Genomic DNA, 13269 nt, shown 5'->3' on the forward strand with positions numbered 1-13269 from the left:
CTCTTTGCACCTCTCTCCAGCTGTGCTATGACCCAGCCACCTGCAGGTCAGCTGTCTGGAGCACACCAGTTGCAGGTGGGTATTTCTTGACAGCAGAGTTATTTGGTGCTGTGTGGGGCTTGGATCAGAGGGGTTGCCACAGCCGCACATCTGGAGTTCATTCAGAGCCACTTTCACAAGCCAGGAAGTGTGTGGACTGAGGATGCAGTGCCAAGTCCAGAAGCCAACTTTATTCTGCTTATTGCTCTTAATTCTCAAGACAGATTGCTGACCCTTGGCCTTGATCAAAAGTTTTGGACATACAGGATCCAAAACGTTGTGATTTGTAATGGAGATTAGTTTCGTTGTGAGACTCCTTTTATACATGATGCAGGGCTCAAGCCAAAGATCATGGTGTAACTAAAATATTTCAGAAATGGAACCTTTTGCATGATTGTGTACTGTTAGAGGGTTTGAGTCATGTTCTTTAAATATTTCTTTGTTCTACTACCTCAAATAAGTAGTTTTTGAATGCTTTGAGCAAAGTGGTGTTCTAAAGACAAGTAAGTATTTGAGCAAGCTTCATTTACATACATTTGCATGCTTTTCTTGTTAACACAATTCAGTTCGTTGTTGTTGTTTGGTTGGAACTTTCTTGTTGCATGAATTAAGGGGTAATTAATTAGTTTAGTATTTTTATCCTGATGGTCCTCTGAAATGCCTTTGGAGGAATAAAGCAAGGTGTGTTTTTCTCCAGTGCTGGAGTAAATGTGACCAGCATGTGCTCACCTTCAGAGGGCAGCACAAGTTGGCAAAGGGTTCAGAGGTGGTGCTTCGTTCCTCAGCCCCCGATGGAGGCAGAAATCCTGCCCCTCAGATCACATCCATTAGACAGTGCTGTCTAATGGGCTACCAAAATATTGGTAACAAGAAGTTAATGTTTGAAAGCCACTGTGCTCATGGCTGCTCTCCAAGCCAAGTATTATTTACCTTTTCCCTTCTTCCCTGTGGTAATTAGCAGCACTGGAGAGTGGCTGCTTCCCGCTCTCTCCCTGCTGCTGACGTGCCTCTCTTTTATATTCCCTTAAAGAGGGTCATCTCCTCTGTTTGAAGAATTCCATGCTCCATTAAAACGTCCATCAGGACCAGATGCACTCAGAGGTAAACATTTCACCCTACACCATCTCCTATCGCCTCCAAAACAGACCCAAGGCAAAACCATCCATTTCCTCTCAGCACAATTTATGCAGTCTCCACGCAGGACTGGCAATGCTGCTTTCAACAAGCAGAAGTCAGTCTCCTACTGAAACTGCTTCAAAAGCAAAGATGAAAGAAAGAAATTAAAAAGTCACAGAGCGTATTTCTGTGTTTTCTGGCATTTAACCACCTGAGGTTTACCCTGAGAAGCTCTCTGAAGGGCAAGAATGGTTATGAATTGCACGTTGGTATAGTGGTGTATTTATTTACTCTTCAGAGTGTAGAGCTTTAAGAAAATACTAAATGTTGCAGACACTAGAAAATTTGAGTGCCATCAGGTAACAGTTGTTTCTGCTGTAAGGAACACCATCAAAATCCACCATGCCACAGTCTTTTTCTCTTACATAAGCTGTCCCTCTAAGAAATAATGCAGAACATGAGAGGCCATGCCTTAGCCATTCCATGTTGGGGAATTCAGTACTTTGAGAAACAAATTGTACTGATGTAAGTTGTTTCTTCCAGTAGTAACACACCCACGTGAAAGATATGGATAGCCACAACAGAAATATCAATTAAATAATGCCCCAAATGAGTTCCATTGCAGGATTTTTTTTTTTTTAATTACCAAATGAATATTGTCTCTGAAAAATAAAAATCTGGATGATATGGCTGGCACGGAGTTATCCGGTCTTTTATACTAAATATTTATGTGAAATCATTACTTGAATTTTATTTTTCTTGTCCTGTTTTCTACGCACAAAGAGTTGAAACCCTCAGTTTAACCTCTGGACTGCATTTTTTTCCTTTTTCGGTGGGCGTTTTCTCTCATGTTGAGAGAAAAGTGCTTGACCAAAATGACTGCATACCATTTTCCATTAAATGACTTTAAAATGGGTGTGTTTATACAAGCTGATTGTTTGAATTGCTGTCTATGCTGAAGATAAATTTTCTGGCTGCTGTGATGAGTTCATTATCTGAATTGCCAGCAGCTACTCTGCATGATCAGCATGTTTCCAGACAGGCTGCCCTCTCCAGGATTTTGGCTGTGGTTTTTGTCTTTTATTGTTACTAAGCAGTCTGGGATTGCGTAGGCCTCCTAATGAATATGGCTAACAACATGCATTTAGATGGTACCACGAGATAATATGACAGAACTAACGGTTCACTACAGTTAAAAAATAAAAGACTAAACTAAAAAACCCACAAAACAAACACCAAAAACAACATCAACAACAAAAACCTAACCAAAAAAATATAAAAGGAAACCCAAACCTTTTTATATCAATATGTGCAAGAGAATTGGACTGGTCTTATTTCTGTAATAAACTAAAGTAAATCAAGACAAACATCCGTCTCCAAGACTTCATCAGATTTATGTACTTTATGAGGATTTTGATCATATGCAGACACATAACAAATAACAGGTAAGAGGAACTACACATGCTCTGAGGTAACTCATTTGTGTAAATTTATCTCTAGTAAAGTTCTCTAGAATAAGGTGACATAAAATGCAGAGATAACTGTCTTCCTTATCCACACTGTGGTATGTACTTCCTAGGATGAGCAATTTCAACTGTATGAATCAGACAAAAAGCAGAAGATAGGTGGTGGGTGGTGGTGGTTTTTCTGTTTAAATTGCAAACCAAAGGGCTTTTTTGTCTGTTAGGGGCACTCTGGATTACTCATCACAGCACAGTAAACAAATATTTCTCAGAGTTTTGTCTTGTTATATAAAGTCTAGTCTGTTTAGGAGAGGCCAAAATGGAGGAGGAAATCCAGCTACTGTAATCCTCTATTCCACTGGAAGAAACTCGTTGTCAACTCAAACAAGCAGCCTGTTGCAAATTGGCTTTGAACAGGGTACTCAAATACTCAAGGTGCTCAAGAATTTACCAGTTCTCTCCTGGAAAGCTTAACTGCAGTCAGGCTGACTTCTTAATGTTGCATTTCTAAGGGTTAATAAAACCAAAGATTTTGCAAGCAATATTTTTTTATGCGGTGGGTGTGGATTTATGATTGCTACTTTGCTAAGATTAAGGCTAAACTCCTGATTTTATATTGAGACCTCTGATGTTCCAGTCTCTCATCTTGTATCTCTCTAACTCATTAAAATTGCATTTTCTACCATTTTCCTCAGTTAAAACATCTTGTACACAAAATTACCCTGTTTTGAACTTCGTGAGGCCTGTGTTCATTCAGTAGTTCTACAAACAAAATCCTCAAGAGGTAGTTGAAGCAACATATTATTATTTAGAAATGTGAATAGGGATAGCATGCCAGTTTTCTCTGTTGGAGTCAGCCCTTGTCAGTCATTTATTCTGACAAGAGCACAGGAAAAAAGCAAGGAGTATTAAGGAAAAACACTATCATCTTATTGTGGGACATAAATTATGGGAGGGGAATACTGGCCAGTAGTTTGCTGGGTTTTTTTAAATGGTTGAATGTGAAGCTGATTTTATTGAGATTCATATTGCTGATACTTTGTTTTGTGCACCCTGTCTGTAGAAAACCAAACTTGTCTCAGTGTAATTGAGTTACAGTTCAGTTACTGAATGCTGATACCAACACAATAAATACAGACAGACATCAGCCTCCTCCTGAAGCTATGCTGATTTGTACATTCATGCAAGGTTTTATATTTCTTCTGAGTTCCTGGTAATTGCTGCCCTAAAAGCCTTGCACGCATTGACTGAGTTCGTGCAAATAAAGATAAGAATGTAATTAAAATTGAGGTTTTGACCCTTGCTTTGGCAAATGCTGTCTATGGCAGCAGCAGCTTTTTTTGCTAAAATGCTAAAACAAGGCCCAGAAACTCAGAAAAAACACAACATCAAAGCGTTCCAAATTTTTGCATGGGTTTTGTGCTAGTACTTTTTGTTTGCAAGGCACTGGGTTTTCAAAGCACTCAGTGCAGAGAGGATTGCATTCACACCTGCAGGCTGCAATACACACTCTCCTTTGCAACCAGGTATTGCAGACTGAGTGCTTGTGCCCTTCCATAAAACCATGACTCCCCCTGCTCTCTGTGGGGGTGGGCAGCTCAGCTTACACTTCCAGGGAAAGCTGCTGGCTCATGCAACCATCTCTTCCATTGAGTAATGTGGTTTTCAGTATTTTCATCTCCTCTGAACAACTTCAGACAGCCGGTTGCACCTGCTGCCCAGTGGTTTTCTTTGGATCTGCTCTTCAGGCAGTTATTTTGGTACTCTGAAATACTAAATTGCATGCAAAAAAAAAGCCATTTTGAACAAAAGTTTAAGTAAAAGATTTTTATTTGTTGCTTAAAGACAAGATTAAAATTAAGTTTGCAATTATATAAATTATAGTGCCCCATTTAGAGCTGAGTTGTACAGGTAAATGTTACAGTACCCAAGATACAAGCAAATAGCCTCCAAAAATAAACAAGGAACATGACAGTATGTAATTACATTGGCCACCAGGAATAAGGCTGTGGTACAGTACCAGAGGTTTGTGCATAAGGAGGTAGTGGAAGTCAGCTTAGTAAGTGTAGAATCCTTGCACATAAAGAGAAATACATCAGATATTTCTTGCAGATTATGCTCAGTCCTCCTCTCTGAAGCTTAAATATCATGTGGGAATGGCCATAAGCTCTGGCGAGAACCTAATGTCATATTGGCAGCTTCTGAACTTTTGAAAAGGCACCTAAAACCTCTAATCCCTGAAGCATTTTCTTGTAACATTTAATATAAATTTTAAAAATCCTCTTTAAACATGTCACCTAAAGTTCTGACTCATTTTTTCTCCTTCTCATTCAAAAGATGTGTTGCAATTTTTCTGGCTACTAGCTTCAAGGGGTTACTTTTGTTTAAATAGCTTAATCCTTTCTCTATTAATAGATGTCTCTAAACAAATGTTATCTGACCTTCTATTTCATGATAGAACTAGGTAAACCCAGCTGTTTGAGACATGCCTTTTGGTGCCTAAAACAATTTATTACAGTATTTTTGTAAAGCAGGACTTTAGGGAGGAATAGCTTTGCAAGAACAACCTAGTATTTATGCATAAGGAGTGACTGGATTATTAAGGAGTTACTGGTTATCACGATGAGGAGCTGTCGACACAGAAAAATCTCATGTGAGGATGCATCAAGGGTGATACTGTGCTTTAAGAGACACGCATTTCTTCCAAAAAAATTTATTTCTACTCCAAGATCTTCCGTGTTCAATTAAAGATGATGTCAACCTCAAGAACGAAAAATAAATTACTCCTCGTTTTCTCTAGTTTTGTTTTAATGGAAAGGCAGAATCTCAGTCAAATTACTAGGAACTCATGACAGTAGGATTAACTCATTCAGGAACAAAGTTTTCATTAACAACAGCACGAACTGCTGCAAATGTTAAGTTTTCTTTTATGGGGAAGCATATCTGCCCAAGAAAAGTATGCTTTGTGTTGGGTTGTGGCGAATAAAGAAAAGGAAAGGATGGTCAGCATTGAAATCCTCTTCTATGAGCATGCAGAGCATAGCAATGCCAGCAGTAGCAGCTGCAGCTTCCGTGCCTTCCTCATTCACTTCCACAAAAGCCTTGTGGACAACTGCAGAGAGGAAGAGGTCACGTGCCCCTGACATTCCTGACAAGTCAGCCTTGCCACTGTTAAATACATCCACCAAGCCCATAGCAGCTAAATCTGATGTAAGGTCATAGCTTTCTTCCAGCTTAAACTTCGGCAAACGCACGTGAACGTCAGCAGAATACAGATGCTCTGTCCATTTCTGGAGCTTCTCTAAGGTAAGCTGCTTTTCCATCTAGAATTAAAAGGACAGAGAGCAATACTTATCATCAGTGTAGTATTTCATTTCCAGTAGCATTTATGAGGCTTTATTTATAGAACATGATACGATGGTAAAGCAGCTACGCAAAAATTAACATACTCGTATCTCTGATAGCTAAATAGACATCACAAAAATACTATTAAAATTATGTGGAGTCAGTGCAATTTTACTTTACAGAGTAATGCAGACATTTGCTTCTTGCTGCAATGTACAGAAGGGGAAAACATGCACTGATAACAAAACAGTCTTTTTACTGTTTAATCTAATTAAAAGGAATTACCTAATTAAAAACAGGTAACAAAAATCATAATCAGAGAGCTCAAAGAAGCTGGTCATGTAATGGAAAACAGTCTCACTACTTTATGGTTAAGAAAAGAAAGATTTTCAAAGCTACTGAAAGGCAAATTCTGTCATTAAAAACAATCGAGGCACGTTAATTCTCACAGTTAACTCTGTTTTCAGTCTCCATCATGGTTCTGTTCAGCAGAGGACATATGAACCCAAGCTACAAAATCAGAACATAACTTCTCTTCTTGGTGCAGTACATCCATTTTTTCTTTATTGCTGTACTGGTAGAGAGTTGTCTGAAAATATACCAGATAGATCTGGTGCCCTGAGAATATGGGTTCACTAAGGCTTTAATTTTGAATGGTTGAACTTAAAAACATTGAACATTAGCATTAGCATTAGCTTAGATGGGTCACCTTCTGCAGTCCAGTGGAGTCCTCTTCAGTGTCATCAGGTAACAGGATGATCATACTAAGTTCTCTTCCATTGTAAGGCAGCTCTAAAACACGGATCTTCTCTTCAGGGATGTATGCAAAATTAAATTTATTTTTCTGATACATCATTTTTACTGTCTTTTTTTCATTCTGGATGGATAAAAGGCACCAAAAGTAAAAGTTAAGGAAACACTCTTTTAAAGAGCCAATAAGAAACAGGTAAGTTAAAATTGCATTTATGTAAACACTTGTCCTCCATTATAAAACTGCTTTTTTTCCAGACTTCTGACTGCCTGTTTAATAACAATTTCTTCCAAAGAAATCATGAGTTTGTATTATATTTGGTTCTCCTTTGGCTTCTATAGCACAGTCCTCATAGAAACCAAAAGTTTCTTCAAATTGCTGTACGAAAACGTTAAGCCAACAAAGATCAACTCTGTTTAGCATACAGCAGATGACTGCATACAGTAGGTTGTAAAGCTGTTAACATAAGCAGAATATAGAACATGAAGATGGGGCTTAATCCAAATGTTGTGTCATTTTAAGACAGCTTACCTAGCATCAGACACAGTTCACAACTGCTGATCTGCTGCAGACAGAAACTCTACTAGGTCCTAAACCAGAGGTGACAATTGTCTCTAATACTATTCTAGGAAGTGAGACAACAAATAGCTTGCTGAATGAAGAAAAATACTAAAATCCATTAAAAATAATTAAAATATTAATAAATTACTTCGTATTTCTTAATTATTTTATCTGTAAGCAAAGCTTTGCATTCCCACCTATATTATTAGACCTTTTCATTCGATATGTCCTACCAGGATGTATCTGTATTACCTTGTTTAACCGAAATGGTGCATCAGTGGTGTCAGCTTCTTGAAATTTCTCTGCCCAGTTCGCTTTGAAATAAATAGCATTCACCAGAACCAGCCTGGTCAGGCTATCAACTGATCCTTCAGACAGCAGATCGGGGATTTTGCCTTCAGAAGCAGCAGAAAAAAGGGTCACAACAAAATCACGTAGTAAGTTGATGGCATGCAAAATATACACTGAGAAACTGATGCCATAGAAATACCACAAATATAAAACAAATCTCTTTCTGTAATAACGTGTGTTTCAGTATCTGTCTCTCTACTTCACCATACTTTTTCTTAATACACACTACTATAACTTTTGATATACAGTTATTTGATGAAAATGTAATATTGTTAGTCTAAACTGTCACATGCAACTCATCTACTCATCATACAAAAACTACAGAACACTGTATTAAGGAATACTGAAATTAGAAATATATATATATATACAATATATATATGGACCAAGACAGACTAAAACAAATTCTCCAACTCGTGAGTACATGTCCATGTTTAGGCATCTCTTGTACACTCATGGCCTGAACACAAAAACAAAATGGAAAACTCTTAGGATTTATGGAACTATTTAAATGTCTTGCCTAGGTAATTTCTGCTTCTCTCCATGCATCAAATTAGTATCCCGGGGAAGAATTAAACTGTACTAAAGACAGCAGAGAATAACGCCCATTCCTGCTCCCAAGATATGAAATATTGCCAGTTATTAACGAAAAAGTAATTTACCTTCAGTTTTCTCCTCAACCCACTGGTTAATTTCTTTCCTGGCTTTATCAGAAGCCTGAAGAAAATCAACTGTAGCCAAATCAGCTCCATATAATTTTCGTGTATTAGTCAGGAAATCCTAGATTTTGGAATGATAAGAATAGCTTTCACTACATGCAGATAAGAAAACATCTAATTATCAGGTAGATATGATATACTCAGATTGTCACTTGCTCTGAGGTGGGGTTCTAACAGTGTATTGCTTGGGAGAGTTCTGAAGTTAAAAGGTTTTTTCCTCATTCTTAGAGTAAGCCTCATAGTACACCAGCCATGTCTAGAGCTGATGGGGTGCTTATTGCAGGTGTTGCAATATTTACCTATCATTCTCCTGAAACAGGCTTAAGCACAGCTAGGATAAAACAAAACTCTACAAAATAGCTGAAGAGGCACAAAAATATCAACTTATTTGCACACAAAGTTGTAATTCACTGGTGAAGATGTCAAAACATACTGGATATCCCCTCCCAAATAAATAGTGTTTTCAAAAATATTGAAGCTATGTGGTACTACTCTGATGAAAATCCCAAAAAGCTGATTGCAACAGGAACAGAACTGGCTTCAACCTAAAAAACTGTTTGCAACTGAGTGGGATGTCATGATAGTTACAGTAAACTAAGAACATAGACGAGTAATTGTTCTCTTGAGGACAGGAACAGCAGAAGTGAATAATAAGAGAAAAGGGTTTGCTATGTTACATCTTTACATCAACACAGATGCCCACAGCTATGGAAATGCACATGGCAAGTATGAAAGAAACACTTCTGTCAACTTCCCAGAAGCATTTGGAAATAGGCTTGGGAATAGTTCTACTTCCCAAATAGTCATTCAGTTGCACTTTCCCCCCCAGATCCCACCACATGCCATCCTGATGTGTACCACTGTACCGGCAGAAAGCTGTAGGACTTCTCTCCAAAGAGCCTGCTGGCCAGCAGTAAGACATAGGGAGCATTGCTTTTGTTTATATCCATTGTCAGAGCCTGGAATCTTGAATGAACATCTTCAACTTTGTCAAGATGAAGCGTCTGAAACAAAGAGAAGTGAATTAGTACTAGTTAATACTGTCTCGAAAGAACATAGAGTGAATCTGTAGGGTAGGTTTGATGCAGCAGGGTAGGATCCAATAGATAGGCTGAAGAAAGAGAAGAAAAGGCTGGAAGCTGCTTGGAGACTTCTGTAAACCTCAAAGAATGTCCCTTAAAGAATTGTCCCTCGGTGAGACTCTGCCCATGTCAGCCACTTGCACTGTGATCCTGGTTTATACAGAGTCACAGATGAAGAAGCTCTTGATCACAATCCCCAAGTCTGTTTGCATTTCTGTGGGCCTCTCCTCTGTGGGCCACTGGGCCCAAGAACTCGTTCCCAGGTGAGGAATCAAAAAGAAAGATGATGCCATGGAGACTCTTTTGTTTTCTTGGTTACCCCTTTGGCCCAAGGGAACCTGGGGTTGTATATTTTCAGAATATACAGTCAGCACTATCACAGGTGAGGTATTAAGAAAACTTAGAGCAATTATCATTTAAAATTTTATGAAAATATAATTCCATAAATATATACACACTTCATATATACTTTTTAATATATACTATATACTATATATATATATTAAAAAGTATGTATTAGCTTTAAGATCGAATGCATTACTGCAATATCTCTTTACCAGTATGTCCTCTTCCAGAGGCAAGCTGGCTGGCCAAGGTTTAAAGATATGATGACAGCAGAAGCTGCCAGACCTCATGGACAGGGAAGGCTACACCAAAGCAGGGACATTCATATTCAAACTTAAATCATGTGTTTGCCACTAGGAAAGACTGCTGTGAAGCAGTGATTGGATTCAAAGGAAAGCCTTCTTTTTCTCTCACTGGGTTTTCAGTCAGGCTTTGCCGACCACCTCAGTGCAAGTTGTGCTGTGAATGGCTGAGCAAGAACATCACAGAGGCAACCTGACAATAGAATTATGATCCCGGAAACAAATTTTTGTCTCCTTGCAAATAGCTCTTGACAATTGCTAATCGCTGCCTCTTTAATTAGCACTGTGTTCATAAGTGAAGTATTATGGCACAGGAACATGCCCTGTGAGAATACATTTGTTGAAAGACATTTATTTCCCTCCCAGGTTCCTTTTGCATTATTTCTGCTGTCAGTAGGTTTATCCTAGGTGGGGCTGTCAGTCTGATTATATGAAATATGTTCAAAGTCTGTTTGAACAAGTGGGGTAGGAAAGTAATTTTATTGAGTAAGCATAGCAACACTCAACAGCATGAAACGTTCCTCCTAAAGTCCAGAATACAAAGGTGAAATTATTCATGGGTAAATGCATGATGGTGTCTGCAATGAGGAGATTCATACACCTTTTTACAGGCATTAGCTTAACAAGGGTGCAAAAATAAGAATGACTGAGACCCTTCCATTACAGAGGTTTCAGGGGAACCTGGCACATTCCTATGTGCACCATTTTTGCAATTTATAAAGAGGCTTTTTTAAACTATCCTACCTACTCCAAAACTATAGTAAGGATTACCATGCAGGCTTAACTCCTTTGAGATATCCGAATGCCTGTTAGTGAGAGATTGATACTTAGGTAGCATCACTATGTATCATCATAGCTGTTACACCTATAGAATGTTACTGTGTATTTTACAAAAACACACAGAATTATTAAAGATGAACACACCATTGGTGATCTTGTGTTATAAAGTAATAGCTTGTCAAAATGTCTCATGAAAACTCACAAAGCATTGCTGCTGGAAGTTATGATCCACTTAAAAGGATACCGACTAATGTAATTAGTTTCCTCTGTCAAGAATTAACTACTGAAATTAAATGGGCAGCAAGGGCCATAGGAAATAGAGACAGAGGGCTCTGGAGCAAGGTAGGCAGAGGGTAACTAGCTGCAGAGTCTGAGGAAGACTCATTGTGCATGACTCATGACTGCATGAGTGTGCAGAAATTTTGTCCTGAACAGATAAAAATACCCTCATCTCACCTTCCCTCTTCTAAAACACGACCCTTTTTAATGTAAAAAAAAAATAAATTAAATTAATGACCCTTTTATTTTACTAACCTTCAACACCTGGGCTTCCGTATTACCTTTGGCCCCCAAAAGGACCATGGCCAGAGCAGCAGAGATACTGACAGGTGAAAAGAAGACATTTCCTGTTGGGTTGGCCTCACTGAACCTTCTGAGCAGATCAAATGCAAATCTGCTGTTGGCATTAGACAGGTTCTCCATGGTTGTAGCTGAAAAAAAACCAGTTGATAAGGATCCTGGGAAACATTCTTCAAACACCTTGTCTAACCTTGTGTGACTCACACAGTAAAGACTGGATTTAACTGGACGCAGCTGTTTACAGAAACAGCAAGAATATCGTTGTCAGTGCACCTCATTCTTAAAAAGAAAATCAGTCACATTGGCAAAGCAGGGGATTTTTTCCATGTGAATTATGTATTCCAACCTTCATTATCATATAAATTTTATAGACACTGTCTTTAAAAATTCCTTTCCTGCAGATCTGAAATTGAAAGCATATGTGCTGGTAGGATTGCAAAAAGTCCCTTAGCCTCACAGACCCAGCACAGGCCAGGGCTCTCCCGCCTACAGCATTCCCTCTGCTCCTCTACAGTGCACAGAGGACATTCAAAGTATCTGCTCAGAGACATTGAGACACCTCTCAGTAACCTGCCCGGCTTCATGCCACAAACCCATATCCCTGAGCGGCGTTAACCCCGCCAAAGGCTTCGGGCCACGCTGACTGAGCAGCGGAGAGCACCGCTGTCCCCGCCCTGCGCTGCCAGGAGCACGGAGCTGCCTGCCCGCCGCATCCAGGAGCTCCGGGGCTGGGCTGGCCCCAAAGGCACGGGCAGGGAGCCCGGGGTTCCGGGGCTGCACGTCACTTACCGACCGGCGAGGACACAAGCGAAGCGCCGAACAGGCACAGCTGCAGCAGGGCTGGCACTGAGCAGCGATGCACTTCGGGGAGATGCTCAGGAGCAGCCTGAAAGGCGCAAGGGCCGGGTCAGGCACAGAACCCCACCCGCTGGATGCTCTGCAAGCTTCCTGCTCGCCCAGCTCAGACGGCGGCTGCTCTGTGCTTGCTTGCAGCCGGACTCTTGGTTTGTTGCTTTCTCCAAATGCGTGGAGGAGTTTACAACAAAATGTGGGTGTTTCCTGCACAGTTTTTCTACAGCGATTGCCAGATAGCACTATCGGCTTCCTCCGTGCCAGACAAATAACCCGGCAGCTCTGCGACGTTCTTACCGAGCTGTAGGTTAAAGAAAGGCCACCAACACCCCTAAAAATACCCAAACTCAAGCCCCCAGGCGTACTTTCACTTTCGTTTGCCTACACGTGCTCACTGCGCAAGCCTTTCACCCAAACCAGCTGTTCGACAGTGCCCACCCCCGCCGCCCGGGAAGCGCGACCCCGCCCCGCGCAGACCCCGCCGCTGAGGCGGAGAGGAAAAATTTCCCTTTCTTGTCCCGTTACCGTCCCTTTCCCGTAGGATGGCCCGGGGGCAGGGGCAGAGGCAGCGGAGGAGCCTCAGCGCAGCCAAGGGCTGCTTGGCCGCCTACCTGCCGGGCAGCGCGGAGCGGAGCGGGTTGGGATGGGATGGATCGGAAGGAGCCGAGCTGAGCAGTGACACCGCCGTGTCACCCGTGGGGACCCCGCCGGGGCGGGGCGGAGCGGCAGGTGTTATCCGGCGGCCTCTCCCGTCCAGGTGTTCCCGGTGTCCCAGCGGACAGAGAGGGAGCTTCGGGAGTGGGATTAACCAACAACTCCCACCTTGCGCCAGCGGTAAGAGATCCAGGGGTTTTAGACCCGAGGGGTAAGTGCACCCCGGTTGCCCAGGAAGGCTCCTCTCCGCCTTCCCAGCCTGTGTCTCTATTTACACTCATCTTTTACAAAGTAATTTCACTCATATTTTTCTCTTTTTCATTTCAAAGA

The 13269-nt window shown here is 40.8% G+C and overlaps 1 protein-coding gene across 1 annotated transcript; it reads right to left on the bottom strand.

Annotated features, from left to right (window-relative positions):
* Nucleotides 1–4430: 4430 nt before the first annotated feature.
* Nucleotides 4431–12722, bottom strand: LOC106850832 (leukocyte elastase inhibitor-like). Its single transcript, XM_014872444.2, has 7 exons — nt 12223–12722; nt 11389–11564; nt 9212–9349; nt 8289–8406; nt 7528–7670; nt 6673–6840; nt 4431–5941 (listed from the first exon to the last, which is right to left on the bottom strand). Exons 2-7 carry the CDS (start codon nt 11554–11556, stop codon nt 5546–5548), a joined length of 1131 nt encoding a protein of 376 aa, XP_014727930.1. The 5' UTR covers nt 11557–11564; nt 12223–12722; the 3' UTR covers nt 4431–5545.
* Between the last annotated feature and the right edge of the window lie 547 nt (nt 12723–13269).

This window comes from Sturnus vulgaris, chromosome 1 (genome assembly GCF_052056855.1).
Source record: "Sturnus vulgaris isolate bStuVul1 chromosome 1, bStuVul1.hap1, whole genome shotgun sequence".
NCBI classification, from domain to species: Eukaryota; Metazoa; Chordata; class Aves; order Passeriformes; family Sturnidae; genus Sturnus; species Sturnus vulgaris.

Coding starts and splice junctions, on each gene's coding strand:
- LOC106850832 (XM_014872444.2), bottom strand. CDS start 11,556: ATGGAGAACCTGTCTAATGCCAACAGCAGATTTGCATTTGATCTGCTC. Junction 9,350..11,388: donor CGGAAGCCCAGGTGTTGAAG/GTTAGTAAAATA, acceptor TCTTTGTTTCAG/ACGCTTCATCTTGACAAAGT. Junction 8,407..9,211: donor AGTCCTACAGCTTTCTGCCG/GTACAGTGGTAC, acceptor TCCAAAATCTAG/GATTTCCTGACTAATACACG.